Source organism: Plectropomus leopardus, chromosome 17 (genome assembly GCF_026936395.1).
Source record: "Plectropomus leopardus strain MGB_pleo_1.0 chromosome 17, ASM2693639v1, whole genome shotgun sequence".
Classification (NCBI taxonomy): Eukaryota; Metazoa; Chordata; class Actinopteri; order Perciformes; family Serranidae; genus Plectropomus; species Plectropomus leopardus.
In genome coordinates this window covers 28,232,708-28,260,547 of record NC_142192.1, presented here as the reverse complement: position 1 = coordinate 28,260,547, position 27,840 = coordinate 28,232,708, and the positions used below count along the sequence as shown (strand labels likewise).

The 27,840-nt window shown below is 39.8% G+C and overlaps 1 protein-coding gene across 1 annotated transcript in view; it reads right to left on the bottom strand.

The window, feature by feature from the left end:
* Window positions 1-1,251: 1,251 nt before the first annotated feature.
* Window positions 1,252-27,840, bottom strand: part of pou2f2a (POU class 2 homeobox 2a) — an 83,203-nt gene continuing 56,614 nt past the window's right edge. Inside the window, exons 2-16 of the mRNA XM_088090716.1 lie at window positions 18,470-18,535; window positions 18,229-18,257; window positions 17,629-17,685; window positions 15,507-15,677; window positions 14,381-14,656; window positions 14,115-14,229; window positions 13,550-13,641; window positions 11,685-11,951; window positions 11,430-11,571; window positions 10,683-10,831; window positions 9,679-9,876; window positions 9,495-9,543; window positions 8,727-8,868; window positions 6,936-7,009; window positions 1,252-4,249 (exon numbers count right to left, since the gene is read on the bottom strand). Of these exons, the coding sequence (XP_087946842.1) occupies window positions 3,867-4,249; window positions 6,936-7,009; window positions 8,727-8,868; window positions 9,495-9,543; window positions 9,679-9,876; window positions 10,683-10,831; window positions 11,430-11,571; window positions 11,685-11,951; window positions 13,550-13,641; window positions 14,115-14,229; window positions 14,381-14,656; window positions 15,507-15,677; window positions 17,629-17,685; window positions 18,229-18,257; window positions 18,470-18,535 (2,210 nt within the window). The 3' untranslated portion in view covers window positions 1,252-3,866. The remainder of the gene's footprint in view (window positions 4,250-6,935; window positions 7,010-8,726; window positions 8,869-9,494; window positions 9,544-9,678; window positions 9,877-10,682; window positions 10,832-11,429; window positions 11,572-11,684; window positions 11,952-13,549; window positions 13,642-14,114; window positions 14,230-14,380; window positions 14,657-15,506; window positions 15,678-17,628; window positions 17,686-18,228; window positions 18,258-18,469; window positions 18,536-27,840) is intronic.

Here is a 27,840-nt window from a genome sequence, read left to right as displayed (position 1 = left end):
ATCTTCATTATTAAAATCAAAACAGAAATTTACTGCTTTTATAGATTTTTAGGGTTGAATACAGATCATCCTGATGTGCTGTAAAAATTTTCTTGTTTATCTTATTCACAGATTTCTTTGGTTCGGTTTCCAGGTCAGATTACTGGGTAAATACAGCAGATTGGTCAGTGGCCGCTGATGTCTGATTTCAATGCATAAGTCACTCCTTATCGTTTGTATGAGACGCACCGTGCTTTAAACTAACTCTAATGTACGAGTTGTTATTCCACTATCTGGCTACTATGAAAATTCTCTTCAAAATACGGCACGCATCCTGAGGTGCTGCGCTGGAGGGGTGGATAAATCAACATACAGGACTTTCACCTTGAAAACAGAAAACTGATTTTCATTCGTGCTTAAAATTACTAGAAACCAGTGCTCGCTTGAAAAGTATGCTGCTTTAAAACTGAGCTCTGACTGGCCAAAAGAAGCATGTTTTTTTCATTTTTAACATTAAATTCTGTTAAAAAAACAGCAACTGCAAGGAAAAGCCTTAAAAGTCCAACTGCCAAAATAAATAGTTAAAGTTATCTTATTATAAACAAGTAAAAAACTACATTTGTGCATGTTTTTGGTGACAAACAGATTTAAAAAGAAAGAATTTTTGGAGTTTCTGTTAGAAATTGTCTGCACTCAAAGCAGCAGGAGAGAAATTTGGAGACAATCAGTTTGACGGGAAAACTGTGTGAAAACAGGTCCAGGCTGAAAATGACCAGAATTTTGCTTTTAACTATTTAAAATAAGCATTGAGTGACACTATTTTGTCCGACATGTTTATAAGACATAAAGAGTTGTGTTTTACGGTTTGGTTTGTATGCAAGAGAATTTATATTTATACCGACACATGCTCGCACAAGCACACACACACGCCTTCACACACTCTCACGCAGCTGAGCCACTCGTACATCTTGTGCATTGGTTTGGTTGTTCTATTTGGTTGTATGTCTAAAAAGTTTTGCTTTTGGTTTTCAGTTTTGGCTTTTTCGCAACATTCTGGATCAACTAAAAAAAAACCCAACTTTTTCTTGTAATCTTGGAAGCTACATTTTCACAGTTATTTCCAACGATAAAGAAAATTAAAAAAAAAAACAAAACAAAAACCAGAGCACAACCGAAGAGACAGGAAGATATGAAAATAGGCAACACGTCACCAAAACCCACCACCTCCCTCCCGGCCGCCTCCTCCCTCCCTCCCTCCCTCCCCGCCGCATAATAAGTAGAAAGCAATGAGACAAATCCATACATCATTAACAGACACACTATGGAAAGCAAAAACAAAAATATATATATTCTCAAAGTCAGTTTGTTGAGGTTATTCCATATTTTATCCATCCAGGAAAAACAAAGTGAGAACAAAGCCGAGGTCGCTGGCAGAGGGAGGGAGGGAACGATTTCTGTCTGTCGATACAAGAACAGCAATCACAGCTAAAGACAAACAGACAGACAGGGCCTTACTCCCCCCTTTTCTCCCCTCGTCCTCCCCCTCTTTGTTTGTATTTGGTTTCGTTACGGTTCAGTCACTCATACATAATTAGTAGCAGTAGTAGTAGCTTTTGGTTTTGGGTTACTTTTTGGTTTTTTGGTCCGCCGCTTCGAGCGCACCTCCTCCTGCTCCTTCTTCTTCTTCTTTGCTTTTCCCCCTGCAGCTTTTCGTACCTTTGGCTCCTCCACTCCTGACCGCTTCTCCTCCTCTTCTTCTTCTCCTCTTTTCTTTTGGCCCTTTGATCTGATCTTTGGAGACAAAGGAGAGGGGGCAGATGGGAGGGAGGGATGGAGGGCAGGGGTTTGGGGGCAGTAAGGGGAACGCCGGTGCTTCACCTCTTTCTTTTGTTCTTTTTTTTTTTGGTTTGGACTCTTTCTTATGCTTGTGTGTGTGTATGTGTTTTCCCTTTGACACTGCTGAGGTTTTGTCTGGACACTCGTCTCCCGGGCGAATCAAGAGACAACGCTGCCAGAGGCGATGCTTTGGTATCCAAGAGTGACTGTCTGGTGGTGGATGAGCAGTCTGGAGGATGACATGATGATGGTATGGGTGTGTATGGGGAGATGGAAATATAAAAGAAGCCAAATAATGCTGAATAAAATCCCAAGATGGTCCACATCTGCCTGTGGTATCCTCTTTGTAGGCTGTTGAGTGTGTATACGTCGTTTTGAGCAAACACTAACCCTTTCAAACTTGAGCAAATTGGCTTGATTCCTTTCAAGAACACGAGAAGAAGGCAATGAGCAACAAAAGAAGAAATGACCCAAAAATTAGCGAGAACTTTGGTAAAAGTACAAGAAAATTACCTGAAAATTAGTTTTAAAAAAGTAAAATAAAGTAAAAAAAACAAAACAAAACAAAAATAAACATGGAAATGACCTTGAAAAAGTGCTTAAAAATTATAATAATTTTGTAACATATTTTAAATAGGTTTTTTTAAATAATTAAACATATAGTTTTTCCCTATCTTTTTTCTTTTTTCCCTAGACCTTTTTTCCTAGCTCTTTTCAAAAATAATTTTCAAAATCGACTAATTTGTGAAACATTTATTACAAATTTGCTCATTGCCTTTTACCCATGTTTTTGAAAGAACTCAAGCCAATTTGCTTTGATTTCAAAGGGTTAAAGATAATAATGAGAATACTTGGTGAATACATGGTGATGAAATTCTTATACAAAAAAAATGATGTAAATAATCCCCAATAAATCACTGCAGGACTTTAAACAAATAAAAAAATGACATAATTTCATTTTTTTTGCCTGGATAAAATGAGATTTTCCAACATGTATGGTTGGTTTTATCCTATTTGTGCACCAGAGGGGTGGGTTTTTCCACATACTAGGATTGAATGAATGCCAGAAAGCTTAGACATTCACAGGAAAGTTATTTTTAGACTACAGTGTGTATGGATTGGCATCTTACGTAATGCTATAGTAATTATAGTAGTAAACTCCACCCGTCTGGCACGCCAGGCTGGTGAAAACAAACACTGTCTGTACTAATGTAAAGTATGCATCACTGTAAAGCTGTAAAGAGAGAGGTAGGTAAATATGCTGAATGTGGGATCAGCTGTAAAACATTGAATGTACCTATGAATAGAAAATAAGAGAAAAATAGTTGTCAAACTGAAAATGAGAATAAATGAAATCCTGAGTGAAATGGAAAATGTTTGGCGTGATGTCAGATGGAGTACTGAACTGATCCTGGGCAGATCAGAATGCAAAAGTCTTTTTGAACTAAAGCTTTTCTCTCCGTTTGTTGTTTTTTTGTCTTTTTTGGTTTTCAGTTTTTGGTATTTGGAGATTTTGGTTTTCATCTTTGTAAGTGTGTGTTTCTCTTCTAACATCTTTTCTCTTTTTTTTTTTTAAATTTGGTTGCAACCACATGACCTTCCGAGCTTGTTAAACAAGTCTTTCTTTTTGCCTCCCATTTCTCACACACAGTTTCGCTTCTCATCCCTGCCCTCAGCGAGTTTATTTTTTCTCCAGCCGATAAAAAGCATGCTGTTCGTTTCCCCGATGCCGAGCGAAAACACTCCTCAGTGCCACCTCTCCAGCTGTAGATCATTATTTGGTTTCAAATGTCCCCCCTCCGTTCTGCAGTTCTCTCTATCCTCTCCATCCGCCCTCTCTCTTTGCTTCCTCCCGTCATCCATCTGTGTATATTTTTGGCTTCAGAAGACTTCAGCGGGGAGAAATAGAGAGAGACGAAATCAGAGATGGATCAGACAGAGAGATGGCTTTGGTTGAAAGGCGAGGTTGTAAATTTAGATTTTTAAAGCTCCGTTAACTCTTCCTCCTCCTCGTCCTCCTCTGATAGGATACTTTGGCTGTCAGTCAGGCATCACTCGGCCATGGCCCCTCCCAGAGGCGGTGGCGAGGCTTCGCTGAAGGAACAGAAAGAGGCCGGACTTGAGCAAGGAGACACGGACTCCTCGGGGCATGAGGTCGGGCTCATGAGGTCGCTGGCGCCAGGGGGCGGAGAATGGGAAAAGGAGGGCCTCGGGCCGCACATACCACCGCCACCGCTGCTGACCAGTCCCATGGCCTGTGTGGAGGCTGTCGCCATGGAGCCGGTCACCATGGGGAGGAGAGTGGGGCGGTTGAGGAAGAGGGAGGGACGGAGAGAGGGAGGTACAGCTGGACCTCCAGGTCCACCAAGGAGCATGTGAGCCGCTCCTCCCTCGAGGCTGGAGATCGGCAGCTGACCGCTGCTCGCTGCCAGGGCTGATAGGGACGGAAGAGAGGCAGAGGAGAGTGTGGACAGTGATGGACGAAAGACAGGTGGAAGAAAAAGGAAAGACGAGACAGGAAAAGATGCAAGAAATGACAAAAAAAGTGATGAATACAAGGTGACGAAGAAAAAAGATGAAGGATGGGCAAAGAGTGAAAGGGAGAGCAGGACAAAAGTTGAAGTGGAGGCAGAGACGAGGACATACAGAGCAGAGATGACACAGCAACAATTGAGAAAGGACAGAAGAAGAGGTGAAGAGAAAGATGGGGAATAATGGAGGCAGAGGACAAAAAGGAGAGAAAATTTGAAGAAAAGTGGGCAGAGTGGATGAGGAATTAGGAAGGTGTGGAGGATAAAAATAGACAGGAAGTAAAGAGAAGTCAGTAAACACAGAAACATCAGTAACAGATGAGGACGACGAGGGACGACAGCAGAGCGACTACAAACATGCAAACTGTGGAACAGTTTTTCTACATTGTCTTACAGAATAGGAATTAATTATTGAGGTGTAAATGATTAAAGGCTCAGTTCACCCAAATCTCATCTTAATGGATATAATAATCATTTTTGCCATACAAAGCGATGGACTAACTGATGGTCATTAAACTAACAATCTGATGAAGCCATAAGCGAAACACATAGTTTGTGCCTTACTTTGTTTTTAATGTAAACTATTAATAAATAAGTGTCAGCCTGGGCATCCTGGTGTGCACTCATTAATTTCCTTGATTCACCTTGAATTTACATTTATTGCCTTTGCAACAAAAGCACATGGTTAGATTTCGAGAAAAACGTCACTGATTGACTCAACATACATATCAGAAGCAAACAGTGGGCTAACGGGTGAAAGTCCAGGGTTTGTTGGACACATCCACCTCTCACACTATAGGGACTTTACAGCTCTTTATGTTACATAAATACCGGCAGCATTTGGCGCTATCTTAGCACCACCGAAGTTGCCGTTCGGCCGCATTATTAACCCTTTGGAACCTGAATAAATTGGCTCAATTTCTTCTTAAAAACATGGAAAGAAGGCAACAAGCAACTTATGAAGAAATGACCCAGAAATTATCAAGAAATTGGTTAAAAAAAGGAAGGACCTGAACACATGGCTCAAAAAATCAAAGAATACTTTTGTAAATTAATTTTAAATATATAATTAGGATAATTTTAAATACATAGTTCATTTTTTCCCATAGCTTTAAAGCTTTGACATCTCTTGCTCATTGCCTTTTTCCCATGTTTTTGAAAGAAATCAAACCAATTTCTTCAAGGTTCAAAGGTTTAATACATATGAAAGGCATCAGAAAGTGATGTTGATTCAGGATTTAAAGGGTGAACTGATGCTGCAGGGCGGTATGTCACACTGCCGCAAAAGATGTCTTTGTGCGTCTGACGCTGAAATCCCTGACGGAGTAGTTTTTGTAGTTTGGGTGAACCGCACCTTAAGAACCATTTTATTAACATTCGGAGGCTGTGAAAACTCAACTTTACAATGTGAGAAAACTAATGATGTTGAGCAAAAGCATGAAGATGGAGATGCAGTTATTCACTACAGACACACAACCAGCTGCATGATGCAATGAGTGATGAGTCAGATTGTAAAAATGTGAAAATGAACTTCTGTCTCATTTTGTTGACTTTCTGCACACAAAACCGAGCACTGTTTCATAATAAAAACAAAATAAAATTAACAGTATGAGGCCCATGTGCATAGAAAAACCGAAAGAGATATTATTTAAGGCTTCATTATATTATATTGCATTCAGAAATATCACCCTGACACTAAAGATATACTATTTTTCTGCAGAATTACTGCAGCAAGCGCGGCAGACTAACCCGTCTATCAGTCAGAGCTCCGCTGTAACACAGAGTGACACCTGCCGACTTTTGAATTCCAGTGTAATAGTCAACACTTTTATCCATTACAGCGCCATGAGTGTAAACATTCATAGCGTGTGTGTGGCCCCAGAGGGATCCAAACCAGAAATCCTTTTCCACGTCAACACTTCATTTCAAAACCCTCTTTTCACCGCGGCTCCTCTTTCTTCTCTCCTCCAGCCTATAACTCTATCAGAGCCGCCAGTGCCAGAGCTGCAGTTTCCATAACAGGCTGTATCCTTCTCATCAACACATGGCCCCGAGGAGGCCGGCGCTGAATGACGCCCGAACAGAGCGGGAGAAAAAGAGGAAGGCCTGAATCGGCGCTATAGGGAGATGGATCACATGACGGATTCAAAGCTGAGCTTATTTGTGATGCTTAATTGATTTGGCAGCTTTGAAAAAAGGGGAATTTTGAGTGAAAACTAGTTATTTAGCCAACAGGCCTGGATATTGAGAGGTAGGGGATTGTGCCTGTTCAACTGTTCACTGTAAGCTGACTCGGCCTCCTAAGCTTCGCCATAAGGGGCTCTTGTCACTTTGTGATAATAGCGGGCTATTGTATGAGAATCAAATTGAATCTTTCACCATACAGAGCGATTCAAAAAGTTTGTGCTGAGGAGGAGGAGTGAGCGCCGGGTTCGCTGTTGGCTACCGGGAGCTGCACGGAAATTCATTTTGGACAGAATGGATGAAGGGTGAAATGGGAAGTGGTCTTTAAGAGATGGAGTCTCGTGAGGACTCGCTGGGCTGGAGGGGACAGTCTGCATGCACCAACACACACTCATGCACACACACCTTGCATGGTAGCCAGGGGATTGCTGCCAATGAGGGCCTGGTTCATCCCTGTGCTTACTCCCATCATTGTGTTCCTGAAATGTGGACGGACCGCAAATTCACACATGTGGAGAAACAGTTGGCAGGTTAAAGTGATATAGACTCAACGTGATTATGCTTCTAGTGTTTGATGGTGTAACTGGTGCAGCAGCAGCTTCTCTGACATTTTCTATCTGTGTCATGACTGCATGCCTTAGCTTGTACGTATGTGTCTGCGTGTGTGTGAACACGCAGAATTGCAGTCAGACTGGTGCAGCCGTCTGACATACTTTTCAACAGCTTTTTTCTGCAACGCACAGCTGCGTATGTGTCAGGTGATGCCAAACATGTTTTCATTATAGGTGCCGCACTCATACAAAAACATATCAGATGCTCCAAAATGTGTAGAAAACCTTCAAATAGTCATAGTCACAGCAGTACTGTCACAATACCATGATACCATGGCAAAAAAATGACTCTGTAGGCATACAATTGAAAATTCTTTTAAAAGATTAATATGACAAGGCGATGACGACATGATGACAACTTTTTTTTAGTATAAGAGAAGAGCAGAGTGAGCGAGAAAGCACAGCTGATACTAGTGTATCAATACTACTACAAAAAAAAGTGTTGAAACTGTTTCAAATATTCAGAATCAACAGACGTCTCTAAAGAGTCTTTATTTTGAATGTGGATTCATAAAATGCCAAATTTCTAGCAGTTGAAAACCACATACATTAATTTTGCAATAATACTAATTCACCCCCAAAAAAAAAGAAAAGCGGATGACTCACTTTTGAGATGTGGAAATTTCAGAGTGTTTGTTTGTGTCACAGCTTAATTATAAAGGATTATCAGTTATTGTTTGTAAACATACTCGCCAGCAAAAATAAAAGAAAAAGCAAACCCCAGATTCACTCTCGTTTGGCATTTTGCCTCACTATATTTGTGTTTGCCACCTGGTCGCTAGCATTTTATAAAGTCCCGGCGTCACCTGAGCGCTGTGAGGGTACACGCCCATAAATGTCCCAATCGCAAAAAATAAAAATAAAATATGGAAATACAGGCAGAGGGCAGAGTCACTGCAGCAAAATAAACCACCACACACTTCTATTGGGTCGTAAGACGTGAACATTTTAAATAGGTCCAAGTGTTTTTCTGTGTTAATTCAGTAACCAACAGGAAGTAAACAAGGACCAAACCTGTTGCCCGAGCAACTAAAAGCATTCGAGAATGTTGATAAACCGAGACGGCCGACTTTAGACTCATTTCCTGTGTCTGTGTCATGTGGGCTTCAACACTGTCCCGTCCTGAATCTAACAGACTCTAACAATCAGTGTTGTTGCAAATCATTGACCCATCAGAGACTGTGATGATATGGTAATAAAAAAAATCAACTTTGCCTGTATAGTATATTTAAAATATATATATATATAAAAGCATAGTGGCATCATGATGAAAACCTGGTATTTAAAGGGTTAAAATTCTGAAAATGAATAAAAATTAGTTTTTGTATAATAAGGACTAAAGTTTCTTAAAATATTAACTCAATGAAAGTAGAAAATCATATCACTGTATAGTATTTTTTTAAGAAAAGCACATTTTGTGCGCAGAGCGATGCAAGTCTGTATAATATTAAAGCGAGCCCTAAGGGTTAATAAAGAATATTTGTATCGTTTTGGATCGTGGATAGAATCTGAGCTCACTGAAGATAAAATAGCTTCCATGTTTTTTGTTGTTGTTTTTAGTTGTTAAGACAACAAAAACACTCACCCGGTGTTGAGTCCGTGGGCGCCGAGGCTGGGAGGGGCGGGGCTAGCTGTGCTATGAGGAGGCGGAGTCACAGAAGAAGAGGTGGAGCCAACTGCAGCAGAGCTGACGGGGGTCATGGGGCAGGACGCTGAAGAGCTGGCGGCTAAGAGGAAGAGAGGAAGAGGGATGTTGGTGCGGTGTAGCAGGTTGGTTGTCACCGTGCCGATGAGTTACAGCTTTAAATAAACATTTCTGCGACACAGTTCTTCATCAACAGTCGGGATCCCGAGCTTTTTGAGCATCTTCTTCAACTCTGCAGACTGGAGAGACAAGTTTGCGACTGGAAAGTATTAGCCTCGGCTCAACGGACCAATAAATTTCCAGCTGTGTTTGTTACCTGTCAGGCCATCTGTCATATCTGTGAAGCCCGGGATAGCTCACACTGTGGCCGAAGGTCTATAAATCACGAGGACAAGCCATGACTCATGGAGGTAAACAACTCAAGACGGGACCGGGGCTTCCATGTTGTTGTCAACAAAACATCATTGTTTTCTATTTCAATCTTCCTCTCAAAGAAATCATTTTTTTTTAAAAGTGATGATTCTTCAGTGTTTCATCAAACCAGCGGCAAAAAAGAGATATCAGCGTCTCCCAAATAAAGTCAGGAGCGGTTTAATCTTCCTGTGACCGACCTTAGGGTTCCAAAAACACAGTTGGGGAGCGGTGCTCTAACCTTTAATAATTCATTGACGAGACTCAACACGGGCACAAACAGTAATTACAGCTCACCTGTTGTGCTGAGACAGGTGGTGACCTGGGACAGACCCTGGCTCGATATCTGGAGGGGGAGAGAGGAGGAGACGAATCAGGAAATACTTCCATCCATCTGTGGCAACAAAAATCAGGCCAACTTCCGAAATTACACAAAAAACAGTGTTAAAGTAAGAATCAGTGGACGTATGGCGGACTGTACCATGTGCGGGCTGTAGCAGGGGGCTTTGTGTGTCACAACAGGCGAGGTCTGGCTGGGCAGGGGAGGGGTGGTGCTGCTGGACGGGTTGATGCGTTTCTCTTTCTGCCTGCGGTTGCAGAACCAAACACGAATCACCTCCTTCTCCATGTTGAGCTGCTCCGCCATGAGCAGGATCTCCTCCGAGGTAGGCTTCTGGTTCTGAGGAGGGAACATCGCGCTCATCAGTAAAAGGACAAATGAGCAGAAACTGAAACAATGGAAACCACTGACGATACTTGTTAAACCCTTTGGGACTGTTTGGCACATTTTTGATAATTTTGGCTGTGTTCATATATATGTCTTAAATTATGGTGAGATTGTGTATTTTTGTTTAATCTTGCTCCAGCTCAGCAGTCTAAAATACACTGCGTAAAGCAAAAATTGTTACATTGATACTGTCCAAAAAAATGCACCACTGAAACCCATTTTAACTGCAATCAGAGTGATTATAATTTGTTTTTTATTGTTTTCAACTCAGTTTAGTGTCATTTTCCAGCATTTTATTATTAAAAATGTTCAGTTTTTATTAGTTTCAGTCTTTTTTGTAATTATTATTATATAGGGATATTTGTCTGGGCCAAGATTTAAGAAAGCCAGAATAGGTATCACAATACAAACACAACTCTTTGTGAAGGCGATAAATAATCTCAAATTTAACATATGCACCAATTCCTCCACATGCCCCATGTTGACAAATTTGACCAAATTGACAAAGACAAAAACTAAAGACATTCCCTGTAGAGTTTTATTTTATAGTAAGTGCTGTAGTATAAGTAATATAAATACACAATATCATTTCAGTAAGTTTTCACTTTTTTTCTTAAGTCCAGTTTTTATTTTTATTTCAGTGAAATGTTATTTCAGGGCCAGTTTTAGTTTTTAGATAATAACCTTGGTGTCAGTCCCCATGTCCAGACTAATGGATATATTGTTCTATATATTTGGTAAATAAATCAATGTCCCACCGTGCAGAAGTTGCGCTCTAAGGCCACTCGCACGTTGGTCTCGATGCTGGTGCGTTTCTTCCTGCGTCGTCCGGATAGACCCTCGATGCCCAACATGGGGGAGGAGAGAGAGGACGGGCTGGGCAGCATGCTGTCTACTGCCATAGTTTCTGTCGGAGCAAGAGAGCAAGAGAGGGAGAGGTGAGAAAGACAGAATAAAGAGACATGAAGACATGCACAGGAAAGCACAGAAGTAGAGTTTGAAGTGGAAGAACTACTTTTTGAGCTTAACTCATTCGGTAAAGACAAAAAAAAAGAAAAAAAACCCGCTGGCATTCAGTATTGTTGAGCACTCTGTCATCCAAATAGATGAAATGCTACATAAATGTCTGTGTTATAGATATATCAAAATTCCATATTAACAAATAAATCAGTCATCTATTCATGCAATTTTCTCAAGAGCCTGGTGGCAAAGTTTTAGAGGTCAATTTTTTTTTGGCGTTTTTGCTGTTATTTGGCAGGACAGAATGTAAGCGTAAAGCAAACCCGCGACCGCTTTGACTAGGACATTGCCTTTATTCATGGGGCGCCCGCTTTACCCACTGAGCCACCGGCGCCCTGTTTCAGAGGTCATTTCTAAAAATTTGAAGTTATTTAAAATGATTGACTGCAGAGAACAAACTGCGTTCTCGATGTTCCTGATGAGGAACTTGTGTCCATTAGGTAAATGACACCTGCTACCTGCTCTGGTAAGTTGTGGATGTTTACCTGCATCACTCAGCCACTTCTCCAGCAGAGGTTTCAGCTTGCACATGTTCTTAAAACTCAGGTTGAGAGCTTCGAATCGGGAGATGGTGGTCTGGCTGAAGTCGTTGCCGTACAGTTTGCCCATCGCCACGCCGACGTCTCCCTGACAGAGACAGATATACAGCGTCAGAAACAGAGCTTAGAGTCACACACACACACACACACACACACACACACACACACACACACACACACACCACCTTCCATCTCTTTTACCTGGGTGAATCCCAGCTTGATGCGTCGTTGTTTGAAGGTGCGGGCAAACTGCTCAAGCTCCTCCAGGTCGCTGGGCTCTTCCCCCATGTGACCTCCGTGACCTCCAGGAGGCAAGCCGGATGCTAGCGAGGACGCCATGGCGCTGCTGGATGCTGAGGTGGCTCCTACAGACGTCACAACACCAACGCCGCTGCTGCCGGTGGCTACTATAGAGCCGCTGCTGCCGCTGCTGCTTCCACCGACCACGACATCGCTGCTCTTCTCCCTCTGTGACATCAGGAAGACAGAAATTAGAAGCTTAATTCAAATGGACCTCGGGGTCATCAACTCCATCTGTCCAAGGGCAAGAATCTTTCTAAATAAATAAATATTCAGACCTAATCACATTATTTTTGTTTCATAATAATATTAATTGTTGTTAAATAAAATAACAAAATTATTTTAATAATAAAAAATAAATCAAATGAAACATTAAATGAGACAATGTGAAAAAAAACCCTGAAATGGTAAAAAGAGCTATGAGTTTGTCCCTATTCATGTGTTTCAGGTTCACTTTTGAACTGAAACAATTGTCAGGACTAAGAATAGGACTGGGTGCTTAAATGTAGGGAGAAAAGAAGGCTGTATATAAAAAATAACAGAACATATTTTCTTTCTCCTCACATTATTTGATGGGAGGCTTTGACAGGCCATATGTGGCCAGCAGGCTGCCAGTTGACAATCGCTGGTGTAGAGGTTGAGCATCTAAGGCCCCAAAAATAAAATTAGTCCTTAAGCCTGCCAATGTAAGTACAAAGCCTGCCTACTTTGATTTTATACCTTTTTCCTATTAAACTGATGGTATTGTTGTTAATATTTTATCATGATGTACATCCTGTGTTTTTAATTTTGTTTTGAAAAATTATGTTGTTATTTTATTTTTATTATTATATTATTATTACACATTAATTATACAGAACATTCTCTGTCAAAACAAGTGTTTTCACTTTGCAGAAACTGAAATAAACTGATCACTGAATCCATATGAGGTAATCAGCTGGAAAAACATGCATACAAGACAGCAATTTGATCCTGGAGTGACCTGATAAATTAAACAGATTTGATGGGAATCATGCACAAAAAACATAGTTTATTTTAAACAGGTGAAAAATGTCATGAATATCACATCTGGAGCCTGCCTTTAGGTTAGCTGACAGCTGGAAGACACACGCGGTACGTCAGAGCAGGAATTTGACCCTGCGAGCTTTGGGAGTATCAACTAATTGACCAGACATCATGCACGATACCCGCTGCTGCACGCCTCATTTACATCCATCGTCTCTGCGAATAAAATACATGAACAAGCAGGGAGCGGCCGCCGTTGTGTTTGACACGACTTCATCACAGCTTAATGAAAAATCCATAACGGCCCTCGGATGCATGAGGACGCATTCATGCATTGTGTTACAGAAGATAAAGATGGAGGACACGAGGTGAGCCGCGTGAATAAATCATCAAGATTCTGCGTTTATTATGAAAAGAAGCTGCGATGGAATATATTTTTTATTAAGCAGCTGCCTCAACCTTTTTTCTTTGGGCAGATTGCAGCAGAGATCAGCTATTTGTTAAACTATAAGCACAACTTGAAGGATGTTTAGGAGTGTTTTGAATTCTGCGAGTGGTTTACAGCAGACGACAGTTGATGGTGACGAATGTCAGTCTGACACATGACCTGTGGTGCCGATTCAATATCTATTCAATCTGCATGAAAACAATAAGTCTCACTTGTTGAGTTACATTCTGTAGTTTCTCAAGGTCTCTTTACTCTTTCTTTCTCTCCCTCCCTCCCACTCTTTATCTGTCTTACAAACTCAAAGATTTTCTACCTGTGCTTGGAGTCCCAGGCGTGGTGGGGTCGTCAGTAGCCCCCCTGGGCTTTGCTGAGGTAGCTGGATCAAATTTGGTGTCGAGAGCAGACCTGTGAAAGGAAAATCAACCAATGAACAAACCAAACAATCAAAGAAAATAACCATTCAGTTGAATTATTAAATGTCCAGTGTGTACGATTTAGGGGGGATATATTGGGGCAGAGTGGAATATATTATAAGAAGTATGTTTCCTTTAATGTATAATTATCTAAAAATAAGAACTGTTGTGTTTTTGTTGCATTAGAATGAACCGCTTATATCCACATGGGAGCAAATCAAACGAGGACAAACCAAACACTGACACTGATAGGGACATAAATCTTACACTCTGCTCCTTTAAATGAATCAACCACAAACGTAATTTGGTACCAAGAAAACTTAAAGTGTGATTAAAGGCTTTTAAATAGTCTTTTTATATTTTGAATAAAAACAAAAAAATATGACATGAATTTTGGTGGTTGTAATTCTTTAAGTGTATTTTGTCTCCATCATCAGAACTGAAGACCAGAACCGCTGAGCTCACCCTGCTGCGGCTGCTGTGCCTGCGCTGGCTGAGACAGGAGGAACTGGGCAGGAGACTGGAGGTGATGACCCGGCATCAGAACCAGCTGCTGGAGCTGCAACAGCTGCTGGATGTCCTGCAACGAAGACGCAAACGCCTTTCACACAAATCAACCCAGTTTAAAGGTAACACACAAGAAATGAAAAAAAGTGTCAAAACTCAGAAATCACATGCTTTGTTTACTTCGACAGGTACAAACTGTTGATTAAAGCATTGGCTGATCGTACCTGGGCCGTGAGCTGGATCGGCTGCGAAAGGGCCAGCTGCGGTGGAGGCGGGGCTTGGACAGTTTGTTCCTGTTTGGTTTGTTGTTGCTGCTGTTGCTGCTGGGATTGTGATTGGTTCTGCTGCTGCTGCTGCTGTTGGTTGGCTTGTTGCTGCGCGGCGGCGTGGGCAGCGTGAGCGGCGTGGGCGGCGTTTGACTGTTGAACGGCGGCCGCCAGGAGCTGAGCCTGAGCCTGTTGGAGGAGCAGCTGCTGCTGGGCCGGAAGCAGAGCGGCAAGCTGGGGAACGGCAGGAGGAGGAGGTGAAGGGAGAGGACAGTGATGGCGAATGAGATGAAGATTCAAAGATGCAGAAAGGGGAGGTGAATGACAACAAAGTGGAAAAAGGAGGAGAGACGGATCCCGCAAATTAAGAACAAAATGGGGTCAAAAGTGGAGACATAAGAGAGAACAAAGAGCAGCGTCAGCTAAGCATCCCAGGAACAGAGGTGTAGGTGAAATCTGTTAGCGGACAGTGAAAGCACGCCAGAGCAAGACAAGCGAGAAAAGTCGTTCACATAACTTACAGAACAGTCAGCTTTGGTTTTTCACAGTGATTTAAATACTGTACTCTGCATGTTGTGCAGGTGCCTCCTTGTCCTTCAGGGCTGGTATTTACTTAAACTGAATATTTTCATGTATGTAGTGTCACAACATTACCCTGCTATCAACAATAGCAACTAAATAAAGGTGCATTCACACTTAAGAATCGAATCTTAGAGTTGGTAACACCTGTTAAAATGAATAAAAATGCTTCATGAATATAATATAAAGAGGCAGAACCAAACATTCCCACAAGATCTTATTATTAATGTTGTGTACTGTAAATTAATTGGGTAGTTTTTTTAAGGAATAAGATAATTTATCTTTGCTTATAATATGTTGGATTTGGCGGCCCCCCCCGCAGTGACTCTGAGGACCCCCTCGGGGTCCCTGACACCCTGTTGAAGACCCAGGTATCAGACTTTGGACCTCAGATGCCATGTGGGCTAAGACACGAGTCAAATCTTGGCAATCAACATTTTTCATCATTTCGAAACTCAATATAATGTGTGTGCGTTTGTGTGTGTGTGTGTGTGTGTTGTCTCACCCCTGCAAGCTGACTGCCAGCCAGCATCAGCTGTGTGTGGTGATGTTGTTGTTGCTGCTGCTGTTGTTGATGATGTTGTTGTTGTTGCTGCTGTTGTTGTTGTTGTTGTTGAGAGGGAGGTGCAGGAGGGACGGTGCTATGGGTCATCTCAGAGCTCTCTTCGCTCTTTCCCTGAAGAAGATCACAAAGACATATTTTCTGTTAGTGACTGCATTAATCCAGGGACGGATTTTCAAAGAAAGAAAAAACAACATTCTGCATCACATTCATACTGTAACAAACACACAAGTGCAGCCGTTGTCTTCTGCTACTGACAAACTGACTGTTTTGGTGGTGCAGCCAAAGGTTTTCTATTTGCAGCAGATTTATTTATTTAACTTTGCCAAGAATTATAAATGGCAATAAAAATGTGACAGACATAGCTGAGAGGTATTTGTGTTATGGACTTTTCCATCATTTTATTTTGGTTGTCTTTTATTATATATCCTTCTAGCCCACTGAATGTGAGTTCAGGGCACTGCTGAAAAAGAGTTCAGTTTTCCCTGAATAATCAATCATGCTCAAAACGAGAATATACAAGAGGCATATCTTTTTTAACACGACGCTACAAGGAGATGTCTGTTTGATTACATTCAATTTAAGATGGCCATGTCTGAAAATCACAGGGTTAACAGTGAAATACTTCAGTCTGTCGCACAAATACTTGTAAAAATCCTTAAAGTCTTTGCCCAATACAATTTATTTTATAAATAAGAGGAGGTAGACCAGCAACCAGATATTTCGTTTTAAAGTTGCAATATAATGTATTGTATATTTGCTATACATTGCTTTTCTACTTTCTTATGTTTTTTAGTTTTTATTGCACGCTTTTTATCTGCGACATAGCAGTTCTTCACGGGATATAAAAACATCTTTCTAATAATAAAAGCACAAATCCCAAGAAGTACACATTTCAGTGATCAAAGTCAGTTTAACACATAATTTTTGTAGCAGTTATGAATGTAAAAATGCACCACTTATGACTTAATTTCTGCGATAATTCTGCATAATTATGAGGTCCGCACAGCTGATGTGATAAACCAGTTTAGGACCCGCTTGCACGCATGTCTGCGGAGCGCAGGAAACAGGTTTCTGAGAATGCAGACGCATGAGGACACAAACCCGATTGTGCAGGCGAAAAGACAGTCAAAGATTCTTCATTAGGCGTCTTTCTTTGACTTTATGAGCGACCGTGTTTTGCTGCTCTCTCCTGATTCACAGGTTGAAGTGTTTGCCGTTCACCTGTCCAGACGGCTGAGTCAATCCTCTTCGTTTTCATGGTGGCAGGAACGATCCAGAGCTGCTGACCTCTGACCTCTAGCTGTCGTTAGCTGCTCACTTCCCTGTCATTACCCATCCATCACCGCTGCACTGTGCTGCATTTGTACGTCCATCACTCACTGTCAACTCATTCACATCCTTTCTCCTCTCTGTCTTTTCTCTCTCTGCCTCGTCTCTTCAGTAAAGGTGGGTGTGGACATAGGCTGCATGATTTGCATATTCAGAGCATTGAACACGAGTCTCACCTTAGGCATCAAAGCCATAAAACACACCACAGATTAATACATGCTAACATAAACATACACACACCCACACACACACCAGCACACACCTTATTTATTGTAGGCATTGCTGCTTTTAATAAATACACAAACACACACCACAACGCAACGGTTTCATGATGAAATCCTGACAACAACAAAAACTAGCAACATAGAATTTATTCAGCTGAGCAGAATTCTGAGCAAATCGGTTTGATTTCTTTTGAAAACATGGGGGGAGAAGGCAGTGAGCAAATATCCCACAAATTGCAAGAAAATAGTAAATGGTGACAAGGAAATGACCCGAAAATTACTTTTTAAAAAAGGGTTGGATTATTAGAATTTTTTTTTTCTTTTTTGAAGAAATCAAACAAATATGTTCAGGTTTTAAATGGTTAAAGGGGAGCTTTAACGCTTATGGTTATAATTATAATGTGTTAATGTGTTGTGATGCGATGCTAAACGAGAAAACCTAAAGAATGCAGAGATACCAGCCACTGAAAAGTAATATTTCAGTGACATAATGACCAGCTCAGGCTCACCTTGCTACCAGCCGGTGTGGGAGAGACGCTGAAGGGGCTTGTTTTCATCGGCTGGATCTTTAGACAAACACAAGTGACAGAAAGTGGAGAAGTGAGATGGAGATCCAGATAAAACCACATTAACATTTAAAACGTGGGAACAGAGTTCCCAAAATTCTGTGAGTAAATTTTGTTTTAAAAAAATCACAAACTGTTAATTCGCTCAGTTGGAAGAAAAGAGATGTTTTTTCCTGAAAACATTGTTTTGGTATGGTGGAGCTGCAACTATAAGTCAATTAATTAACTGATGAATTAATTAATATTGTGATAAGTTAAAGTCAAAATCTATTTATAGGATTAGTTTTCTTTTTTATTTATCAGATTGATTTTTAACCTATTTATACATTTGTAAGATTTGTTCCAGAGTGAGGCAGAGTGAGGCATCTAAAAATTTCACATATTTTGTAGTGTATATGATTATATGTGCAAAAATAAGACTTTAGAGACAAAACATTTATAGTAGTGCTTCTCTTATTTCATTCATAATGACTCTTTTAATGAGTGTAGCTGATAAGATTATCGTTATTGGTGTCAGTGTTAGAATAAAAGTAAAAAACCCACCTGGTCATCGGGGCTGTTTCTGTCAGAGTCTGAAACACAAAGGGACCGTTTTATTTTGTGTTGTGTTTGTGTGTGTTCAGGTCGCAAAAATTGCACAATACTGATGACTTAAAAAATGCAACAATCATTGGAAACCATGAGATAAAACTGTTTGTCACATAAAATATAATACATGCAGTTAAATTGTTATTATTATTCATGTTATGAAATATATGTATGTATATGTAACGTGTTTATGTACCTGAACTGTCCCCTGGATACTCAGCCCCAGGCTTCTCCTCCTCTGCTGCTTTAGACATCCTGATATCTGCAAGAAACACACACACACACACACACACACACACACACACACACACACGTCAGACAGGGTCGTGGAAAATACATGAAGATGCTTAAGATGATGTTACACTGTTAGAAAAGCAGACGGTTGTTGGTTCAAATTCCTGGCAGACGGGGAAAAGAACATTATGTGTCTGCTGTTTAGGTGCCCTTTGAACATTTGACCACCATACTGTAAGTCAAGAGACAATCTCTCTCTCTCACACACACACACACACACGCTAATGTTGATAAATCCGACAATATCAGGAGGTGAAGCAGACAAACCCCTCGTTTCTCTCTGTGCAACACTGATTTCCTAATTTGCGATAATTCGAATTATCTTAATAATCAAAACCTGCATGACATCAGAAATAAATGGGGAAATAGGATAAATAGAAATAAAAATCCTATGCCATTTGTCTACATGTTTGAATGGTATAATTTGTTTTGGACAGCTACTTTCAGCAAACTAAAGGTGAAGTTCAGAGTCATACTACAACTTTTTTTCTTTTCTTTCTTTCTTTCCTTTTTTTTTTTTTACATTTTAGCAAAATTTAGCAATTATAGTATGAAAAAAAGATCAGTCAATATGGTCACCTCTCTTAGCAACCATGTTTTATAGATAATGGATGGAATATTTACCAAATTAAAATGTTTTATTTGAATAAAGCATGTAATTAAATTAATGCACATACATCCTGTTGTTAAAGTAAGAGAGTAAGTTCTGTTTGACTAACCCTCCTATTTATTTTTGTTTTCTTGATTTAAATACTATTTATTTCTATTTTTCTTTTTGTTTTTTTGTTGTTTATTTTTTTGTTTCTTTCTTGCTGGCTTTTTGGAATTGCTTGATGGGATGCATAAGGTACAAACTATCGTTGTACTGTTTAATTTTCATTTGTATTTATAAACAACTTTTTAAAAAAGTAACTGCTGTGTCAGAGGAGAAAATCCATACATTTCCAGCAGCTCTTGCATGAAGCTAAAGAAGCGCACACACACACGCACACACACACACACACACACACACACACACACACACACACACACACACACACACACACACACACACACATCGTCTCTGCAGAATCGGTGCTCCATGTTTTAAACATTTGTTGTGTGTTTACACTCTGCTCTGTCCTTGCACTCATCTGCTGCTTGTTCTCTTTCACCTTTCAGATACACAAACAGGAGTCCAAACAATCACTGCGTTCTGAATGAGGGGTCAGTCCTGCAGATCTCTCTCTGCCTGACTGGCTGCATGCTGGTGATTCTCGTTATTCTGCGGGTCAAAGTTCAACCGTTGCTGTCAGGAATTCAAAAGAACACAGAGCGCTCGGGTCAGACTGCAACAAATAATTGCAAGCGGTAACTATTTGTGAAAGTGTGCTCTTCCGGAGTTGATGATCTTTGACAACGAGAAGTGGAAATGATATCGCTATTGTCCTGTGATGACCTCCACTATTGTTGATGAAACTCTTTGAAAACTCGGCCGAATAAAGTCAGAAATACAAAAATGTCAGGCTAAAACCTCAAGTGTTCTTCTGAGTTCCTGAAAAGTTCAGATTTGGAAGATACAAATACATTTTTACCCTGCAGTAATGATGTGAAACTTTTAAGAATTACTGCTGTTTGTGATTTCATCCTGTTTTTTTATTATTAAATACGACCAGAAAACAACTCTGCTAAGCAAAAACTTAAACCAAACTGATGACACCGTCCTCTAATTTCGCTCTTTAAATGTAAACTTTATCGACTCAGGACGTGGGACTGGGATTAAGAATCAGCTTTTCGTGGCAGATATCGTGCTAACTACCCTCGCTGTGCCTCCTGTTTGTGGCGACGCCTGGGATTGCCGCAGTAATTGGTCCGGGAAGAGCGACGCTGGAGGAACTGCTTACCTGAGCAGCAGACATTACTCAGCATGGCCGTCGCTGCCGCCATCTTGGATAAAACACTCCTCCACTCGCCCCTCCCTGCGCTACGCTCTTAACTTCTGTCTGTCTTGTGCTTTTATAACTCATTTCCTCTCTTCAGCTCAGGGATTTTTTGCAAGAAACGGCTCGACGAGAAGAGACATCCTGATAAAAAGGCAGTAAGAAAGAGCCGAAAAACACGAGCTCTGTGTGATTTAGTGCGCGTGAGGTTCATGTGTCTGACAGCAGGCTGGAAATAATCAAAGTACACCTGATAAAACCACAGCTAACATCCTCTACCCTGCTCCTCTTTTTCCTCGACATAATTACAACCACAGCTTCTGTCCTGCTGCTTCACAGTCTCCTTTATACCCCACGGAGCAAACACACACACACACACACACACACACACACACACACACACACACACTAAACCCCACGTTTTGTGTATGATACAGGAAATGTGAGACAAGGTAAGAATGAATACTTGAAAACAAAAGAAGAAAAAGGGCTTACTGGATGTGATATATAAGCCCCGTGTGAGTGTGTGTGTTTGTGTGTGCGGTAATCTTATCATCAGGGTCACAGACAAGTTCAAGGCGTGAGAAGAGGTGGAGAAAACGGAGCGAGAAACAAAGGAAGAGATGGAGCGATGTCAGGATGCACTGAAACGTCTTGAATCTGAGGACACATAAGGAAGACTTAATGTTTTCTTTTTTACTTTACAAACTATGACGAGTTACGAGAGTTAACGGGTGCATTTCATCATGCTTAAGTGTCGCCTCGCTTCTCGTACTCGCTTCCTTTTCTCACATCTCAGTCCCAAACATAAGAGACGCGAGGACGGACGAGTCAAAGCCGCAAAATGAAAAATTCCACAACATCAGCCTCAAGCGAAGTCACTTTTATATCAACTTCCAAACAGACTTACAAATGTCCACAGAACCCCTTTTTAAGAAAAATTAAAAAACGTTATAGTTTATTCCATACTTTAACAGTAAAATCTCTTATCTGTTAAGATTTCGGGGTCACGGGAGGAGCGAGGAGGCGAGGAAGCATAAAAAAATAAAACAATCTTCGATTAAAAGGCTCGACATTTTCTGGTGCTCAGAAAAGCTAAAAAGCTAAACTGGTTGTTTAATTCTGACATGTTTAAGTTTTTCTAATTTTCTCTCAAAAGCCTGGAAAAGAGGGAAAGATTGTTTAATTTATTTAGATTTTACGTGTCTGTGAGTGATCCGTCAACATCTTATACAATAAGGATCTGATTATGTGAGAGGATTTTGTTGCTTTGTTCCATTTTCTTTTTTTGTTAATGCTGACTGAAAATATGGATTTTGGACTAGTTTGATTTTATAGGCATAACATAATAATAAAAACAACCATTCATAAACTTAAAAATAGGTGAAAATGAAGAAAAAGGTCAAGTAGGATAACAGATGCATTTTTACGTTGATGGAAAATATTTGCGTACTGAACAGAGATGCAAACTTTACCACAAACATCTCTTTTCTGTGTGTTAACTCTTTTTATCTTCTCTATAATAATGCACATTCATGTCAACCTATGTGGTAATTTCTCACCAAATTTAGCTATTATAGGAGTGTTTTTTTCTCAGTATGAAAAGAAAAATATCTTCTTGTGTTTTAATTAATTAATTTGTTTTGTGTTATATTACAAGAAGAACATCATGGAAATAAACGTCATAAATGTCTCGTTTGAGATAAAAAAAAAAAAACACTACTCAAAATAAACCTGTGTGATTGTTATAAAGAGGTTAATTCTTTAAGGAGTGAGCGAGCCCTCAGTTAGTAGACGGATGCAGTTACACAACATGACCAGATGGTGGCAGTACCCTCCTGGAAATGCTGAGCCACGACTGTGTGTGTGTTTGTGTGTGTGTGTGTGTGTGCAACACCAAGCACCTTACGCAGCAATAAGCCATCTGAATCCTCGAAATAGAAAAAATTATATGTATTTTGAGGAACAAATAGTTGTATAGGTGAAAAAGGCTTCTTTCAAGAGTTGACCTCAAACTGGAATGAAATCCTCTAAACACACATTTCTCAGATGTTAAGATGATCCAAAGATGCAAAAACATTTTAAAAACACATTTTAAATTACTCTGACTATATCGGATCTTCTTTGATCATGAACTCAATTTGCTTCTGTGACCTTCAGCAACAAATGAACGTCTTTATTAGGTCCCGACTTCCAAAATCAACACAAAAATCCGAGCCCATTTAAAAAAAAAAAACAAACACTTAGTTATTCTCTCCCCTCTATACTGAATTAACTAAGCTATATTTAGTTTAGTTTATTTGACGGGGATATCACGGCAGCATTAGTATTGTAAATTTAGGCACAAGAATCAAATGAGCTGTGTTTAGTGTCTATAGTAAAACGCTAAGTTGCAACACCTTACCACAGAAGGATGCTTTTAAAAACTAAAATGTTAAAAAAGAAGACAAATGCGTCCGCAAGTACGACCACAAAAAAAAAATAACAGCAAGTACACACACAAAACGCACACACAAGTCCATATACAGAAGTACACCGACACACATTTTACACACACAGACGTATTGTATTTATAGCTTATCTGACCTTGTAAATTTGTGTCTGCTGCAGCTTTTGGCTAAAAATATTTCTATTAATACTGCGCAGGCCAACAATACTACCACAAACATAACAGAAATAAGTTATTACTGCACAATGCTTTGCTTAGTCAGATAAAAATAGTTAATGATTTTGTAAAAAATGGAAGACGCACGAAGACTGAGACGTCTGTTCACATGTGAAACATAATGAACCAGTTATCTGGAGAAAGGCAAAGAGAGGAGTGAAAAAGGATCTTTATCAAGATCATCTGCAGATATTTAGACGTTTCTGATGTGTTCAGATCATTTGCACCCCTGGTGTTTAACCATTATCAGCCGGAAGGAGCACAGCAAGCTGCAATTGTAAAAACGCACATCGTAAGACCTCCTTGAGACAGTCAGCTTTTTCATAAAAGGCTCTAAAACACACTACCGACCGAAATAAAATTAACACAAGATATTAAGATTTTTAACAAAAGTGTTAAAGGTTCCCTGAAGCAAAATCAGATATGTGATGTCTTATTTCTGAGTACTGTAAGTGCATGTAACCTTGATATTTGTGTCTTTGTATCTTTTTTTTTTTTTTACTGTAACTGTATGTTGTAATTCTATTTATTCATGATATAAATATGTATTCTTTTCACTTCTTTTTACTTTTCACTACTTTTACCATATCTTCATTTGTTTTTGTAAAAACCTGACTGAGGACAGGAGGTGAAAACTAACAATAGACATTTCTATCTTTATATGCAAAACATCAGTTACTACAGCTTGTTTGTAACATGTTGAAATTGTTCTCATTTAATTTGCATTGTCCCTATCAAATAAACAACATAAATAATATAAAAAGTAATGTAGGCGTATTTATTTTATTTTTAGTTCATGCATTTCTTTGAATTTTCCATACATGTATACAATTTTGCACATTATAAACTACATATGCACAGCCACACACTCACTCATACACACTTCCATATAACCATGATGCATACATTTAAACATTTAAACAACATTTAACATCAGAGGAACTCCAAAAACCTTAGCTATCTATCTTTTGTTGTATTCAGTTGGTATTGTGCAGAACTAAGCCCATGTGGCCAATAAAAAATAATGACTAAATGAATGAGTACTGATATTACTGCTGCTGCTACTCTTATTATTATTACAAGTTTTTAAAAAAGCTACTATTTAAAAACACAATTTACTAAAATGTTGGATCCACTTCATTCAAACATGAGTTTTCAATGTAATACGATCCACTTCAAAAACACGCACACACACACACACACACACACACACACACACACACACACACACACACACACACACACACACACACACACACACACACACACACACACACACACACACGTTATTATCCCCGGCTCCCTCAACCTGTCAGCATATGAAGGGAGGGACCCCATAAAATCATTTTATCATCCCCCTCACCTCCGTCTCTCCCTGCCCATAACTGCCCCTAACCCCTCTGGCCACGGGGCCTTTCAACCCCCCCTCGTCCATCCCAACCACCTCATGTGTGCAAACAAATCAAACAACCCCAAAATGTCACAGATGTCCAGCACACACATCGAGTTATATTCCCTTTCATCAAGATTTAAACAAAACTATTTTTCTGATGCTTCTACTAATGTGTGTTTGCACCAATTTCTGCATTTTTTAAGCCAATTTTAGTGTGAAATCTCCTCCAAGTTAAAGTGACCACCGTCCCAAGACACTCCTCCGCCTGGGCAGTTTGACAGCAGCCGCTGGATTCAGACCCCCTCATTCGTTCTTACTCATCCTATCAGTGCTAATAGCATCGAGAGAGAGAGAGAGAGAGGACAGATGATGTATCTGTCTTCTGGGTTTGACATGGCCAGCCTGCGTGTGTGTGTGTGTGTGTGTGTGTGTGTGTGTGTGTGTTAGACGGGGAGAACAGGGGGGTGCAGGGTCACTGTCAGGGAATTAGAAAAGGGGAATGAGTGAGAGAGAGGAGGGGAGAGAGGATGGCTGGAGGGTCCTAAACTCACCCCCCCCCACTCTGTCCCCTCCTCCTTGTTGCCCACCCACCCCGCCTCGGTCACGCCTGTCAGGGGCCGGTGACAGACGGCGCGTGGGTTTCTCTCTCTGTGTGTGTGTGTATGTTTGAGTAGGGGAGGGGGGTGTCGCCTGGCGCTGTTTGGCGTGTGGATGTCAGAGGTCAGGCACATGGTCTCGGCCACCTCACGCCTCGCAGTGACACACACACACACACACACACAAGCTGCCTGCCTCTCCCACCTGTCCCCTGTCACACACGATACGACACAAACACACACATCAACGAGCAAATCTGCAACTGCAGTTAATGAGGAGATATTTGAAAAACAGGCGTGACACGTGAAACTAGAAAGCTGCAGTAAGGTTTGTATCATCAAACACAAAGTTAAACCCTCTTCTCTTTTTCACTTTTATCGTTAGAATTTGTTTGTTACACATACATAAACACAAAAGAGGAAATAAGAAGTAGAAAAGAGGGCAGGAGAAAAAGAATTAAAAAGTGATTGTGAGTGTGTTTTAGAAACCTGTGCAGGCTTATATGGAAACCAGATCAATATACATTAATACATCTTAAATACTCGAATTCGGAACAGCTTGCTTTAAGTGTACCGTTAAGATTTAAATATGAAGTAATTGTCAAACTAACAGCATGAACAGTTTAACAGTGATCAATATTGCTCCTAATCAAATGATTCTGACAGCAGTGAATCTCCAAATATGAGCGTATTTTGCACATATTCGCACTAATGTGAACTTTTTGCAAATCAATATTTTTGCACAACCTGCACAAAACTGTACAGCTTTATCACTTTTAAACAACTGTATTGTACAAATTTGTTCTGTTATAGTATTTTTATATGCAGGTTTAATTTAAAAAATCTATTTTTAACATAATGCTTGTTGTAAGTTCAGTGTATGTGTAATGTGGGCACCACAGACCGAAGCAAATATCTTTAAAGAGAAAACCTATTTAATAATCAGTCTTATTCTAATTCTGATTTTCTACTGCATTATACAACTAACACTTGTGTTATCGATTGTTTTGTCTATAAAAGTTGTGAAAAATGTCTTTTATATTTTGTCCAAGTCCACTGTGATTTGCTTGTTACATCCAAACCCTAAAATATTCAGTATACTAATATATGACAAAAAAGCAGCAAATCTTCCCATTTGAGAAGCTACAACCAGAGAATATTCTGCATCTTTTCTAGAAAAATGACTGAAACAAAAACAAAAACAACTCAAACAATAACTGCAGCTCAGATTATGTCAGATTCTACAAAGCAAAGAGTTGAGCTTTAACAAACGATTATTTTCACTGATGATGAATCTGTTATTTATTTTCCATATGATGTCAGAAAATTGTGAAAAAGGTCAATAAAGTTTCCCAAAGCCAAAATAACAATGTCTAATGTCTTGTTTTAACCACGTCTGGAGGAGGAAATAAACTAATAAAAAAAAACCCACAAATTCAGAGAATTTTTAGGTTTTTTTCTTAAAAATTACTCAAACTGATTAATCGATTATGAAATAAGGACTCTTCAGTGATGGCAATGAGTTAAATAGTTGAAAACTAATTGAGTCATTGTTGAAACTCAAAGAGGAACAGTAAAGACTGAACCATAATTTGAATCAGTGATTTTAAGGCAAAAAAAACTCACTTCAGCAAAGATTATTGGGTGAATTATGATTATTTTGTCATAGAAACAAGCTTTAGTTAAACAGAAAATAAAAAAGTTATCAACTCAACTGTTGGTTTTTAGCGTTATGACCTCCACATACCATAGAAATTGCATGACAACTGTATGGTTTTAAGTTCATCGATTTAATAAAATATAAAGATCTGCAAAACAAAAAATATCTTTGACTATATCCGACCCAAGAATGAGGAAATCTTTTTAAAAGTTTCATATTTGTATCTCTTTTTCCGCTGATTCAAATTCAACGTTTGATTCCCGACAACACATCTTAGTAAAGCAACTATGTGTGTTGTGTCTCGTTTTAACGACCATCACAGCAGCTGCAAACACGCAGAGAACAGAGCTGCGTGTCTGAACACATTTGGCTGCATTTAATGAGAATATATTCTGCTTTGGAGGAGATGCTGCATATATAAGGTGGCAGCATTAAGTCATCCATATTGAATCCTTAAGCAGAGGCATTATACTTCCAAATGATGTCACCCTACTGTGTATATTTTATTTCAGACTCTGCATTATCTAATGTAGGTTTACACAGCCATGGTTACTATTAACATGGCTCACACAGCTATTGAGGTGGCTGAACAGCAAAATATATGTTTTATAATACAAAAAAAGAGACGTAAATATGAGAAATGCTTATTTTTCACATTAGCTTAAAACATGACCCTTTGATACATGAACATATTCACAAAGTAAAACTTGTTAATTGTGACATCTTTAATCTGAAAATATGACCATTGTTGCTAATTTCTATTAACATTGAGGGATTTTGATTTGAGCTACTGTCACTGCTCCTGCCCCGAAACTGAAAAACGATCCCATCTATGTCCGACCCTCGTTTCATGAGTCCTGCAGCACGTAGTCACTTTCCAATATAAACCGAGCAATTACTGGTGAGAATAGGACAGAGCAATAAAATAGTAACAATAATTATCTCTGTTTTTCTCGATAAAAACTGCTTATCTTGTCAAGAGTCGTCTGGAGTCTATCCCAGCTGATACTGGACGAGAGACAGGTTGCAAGACTATCAGA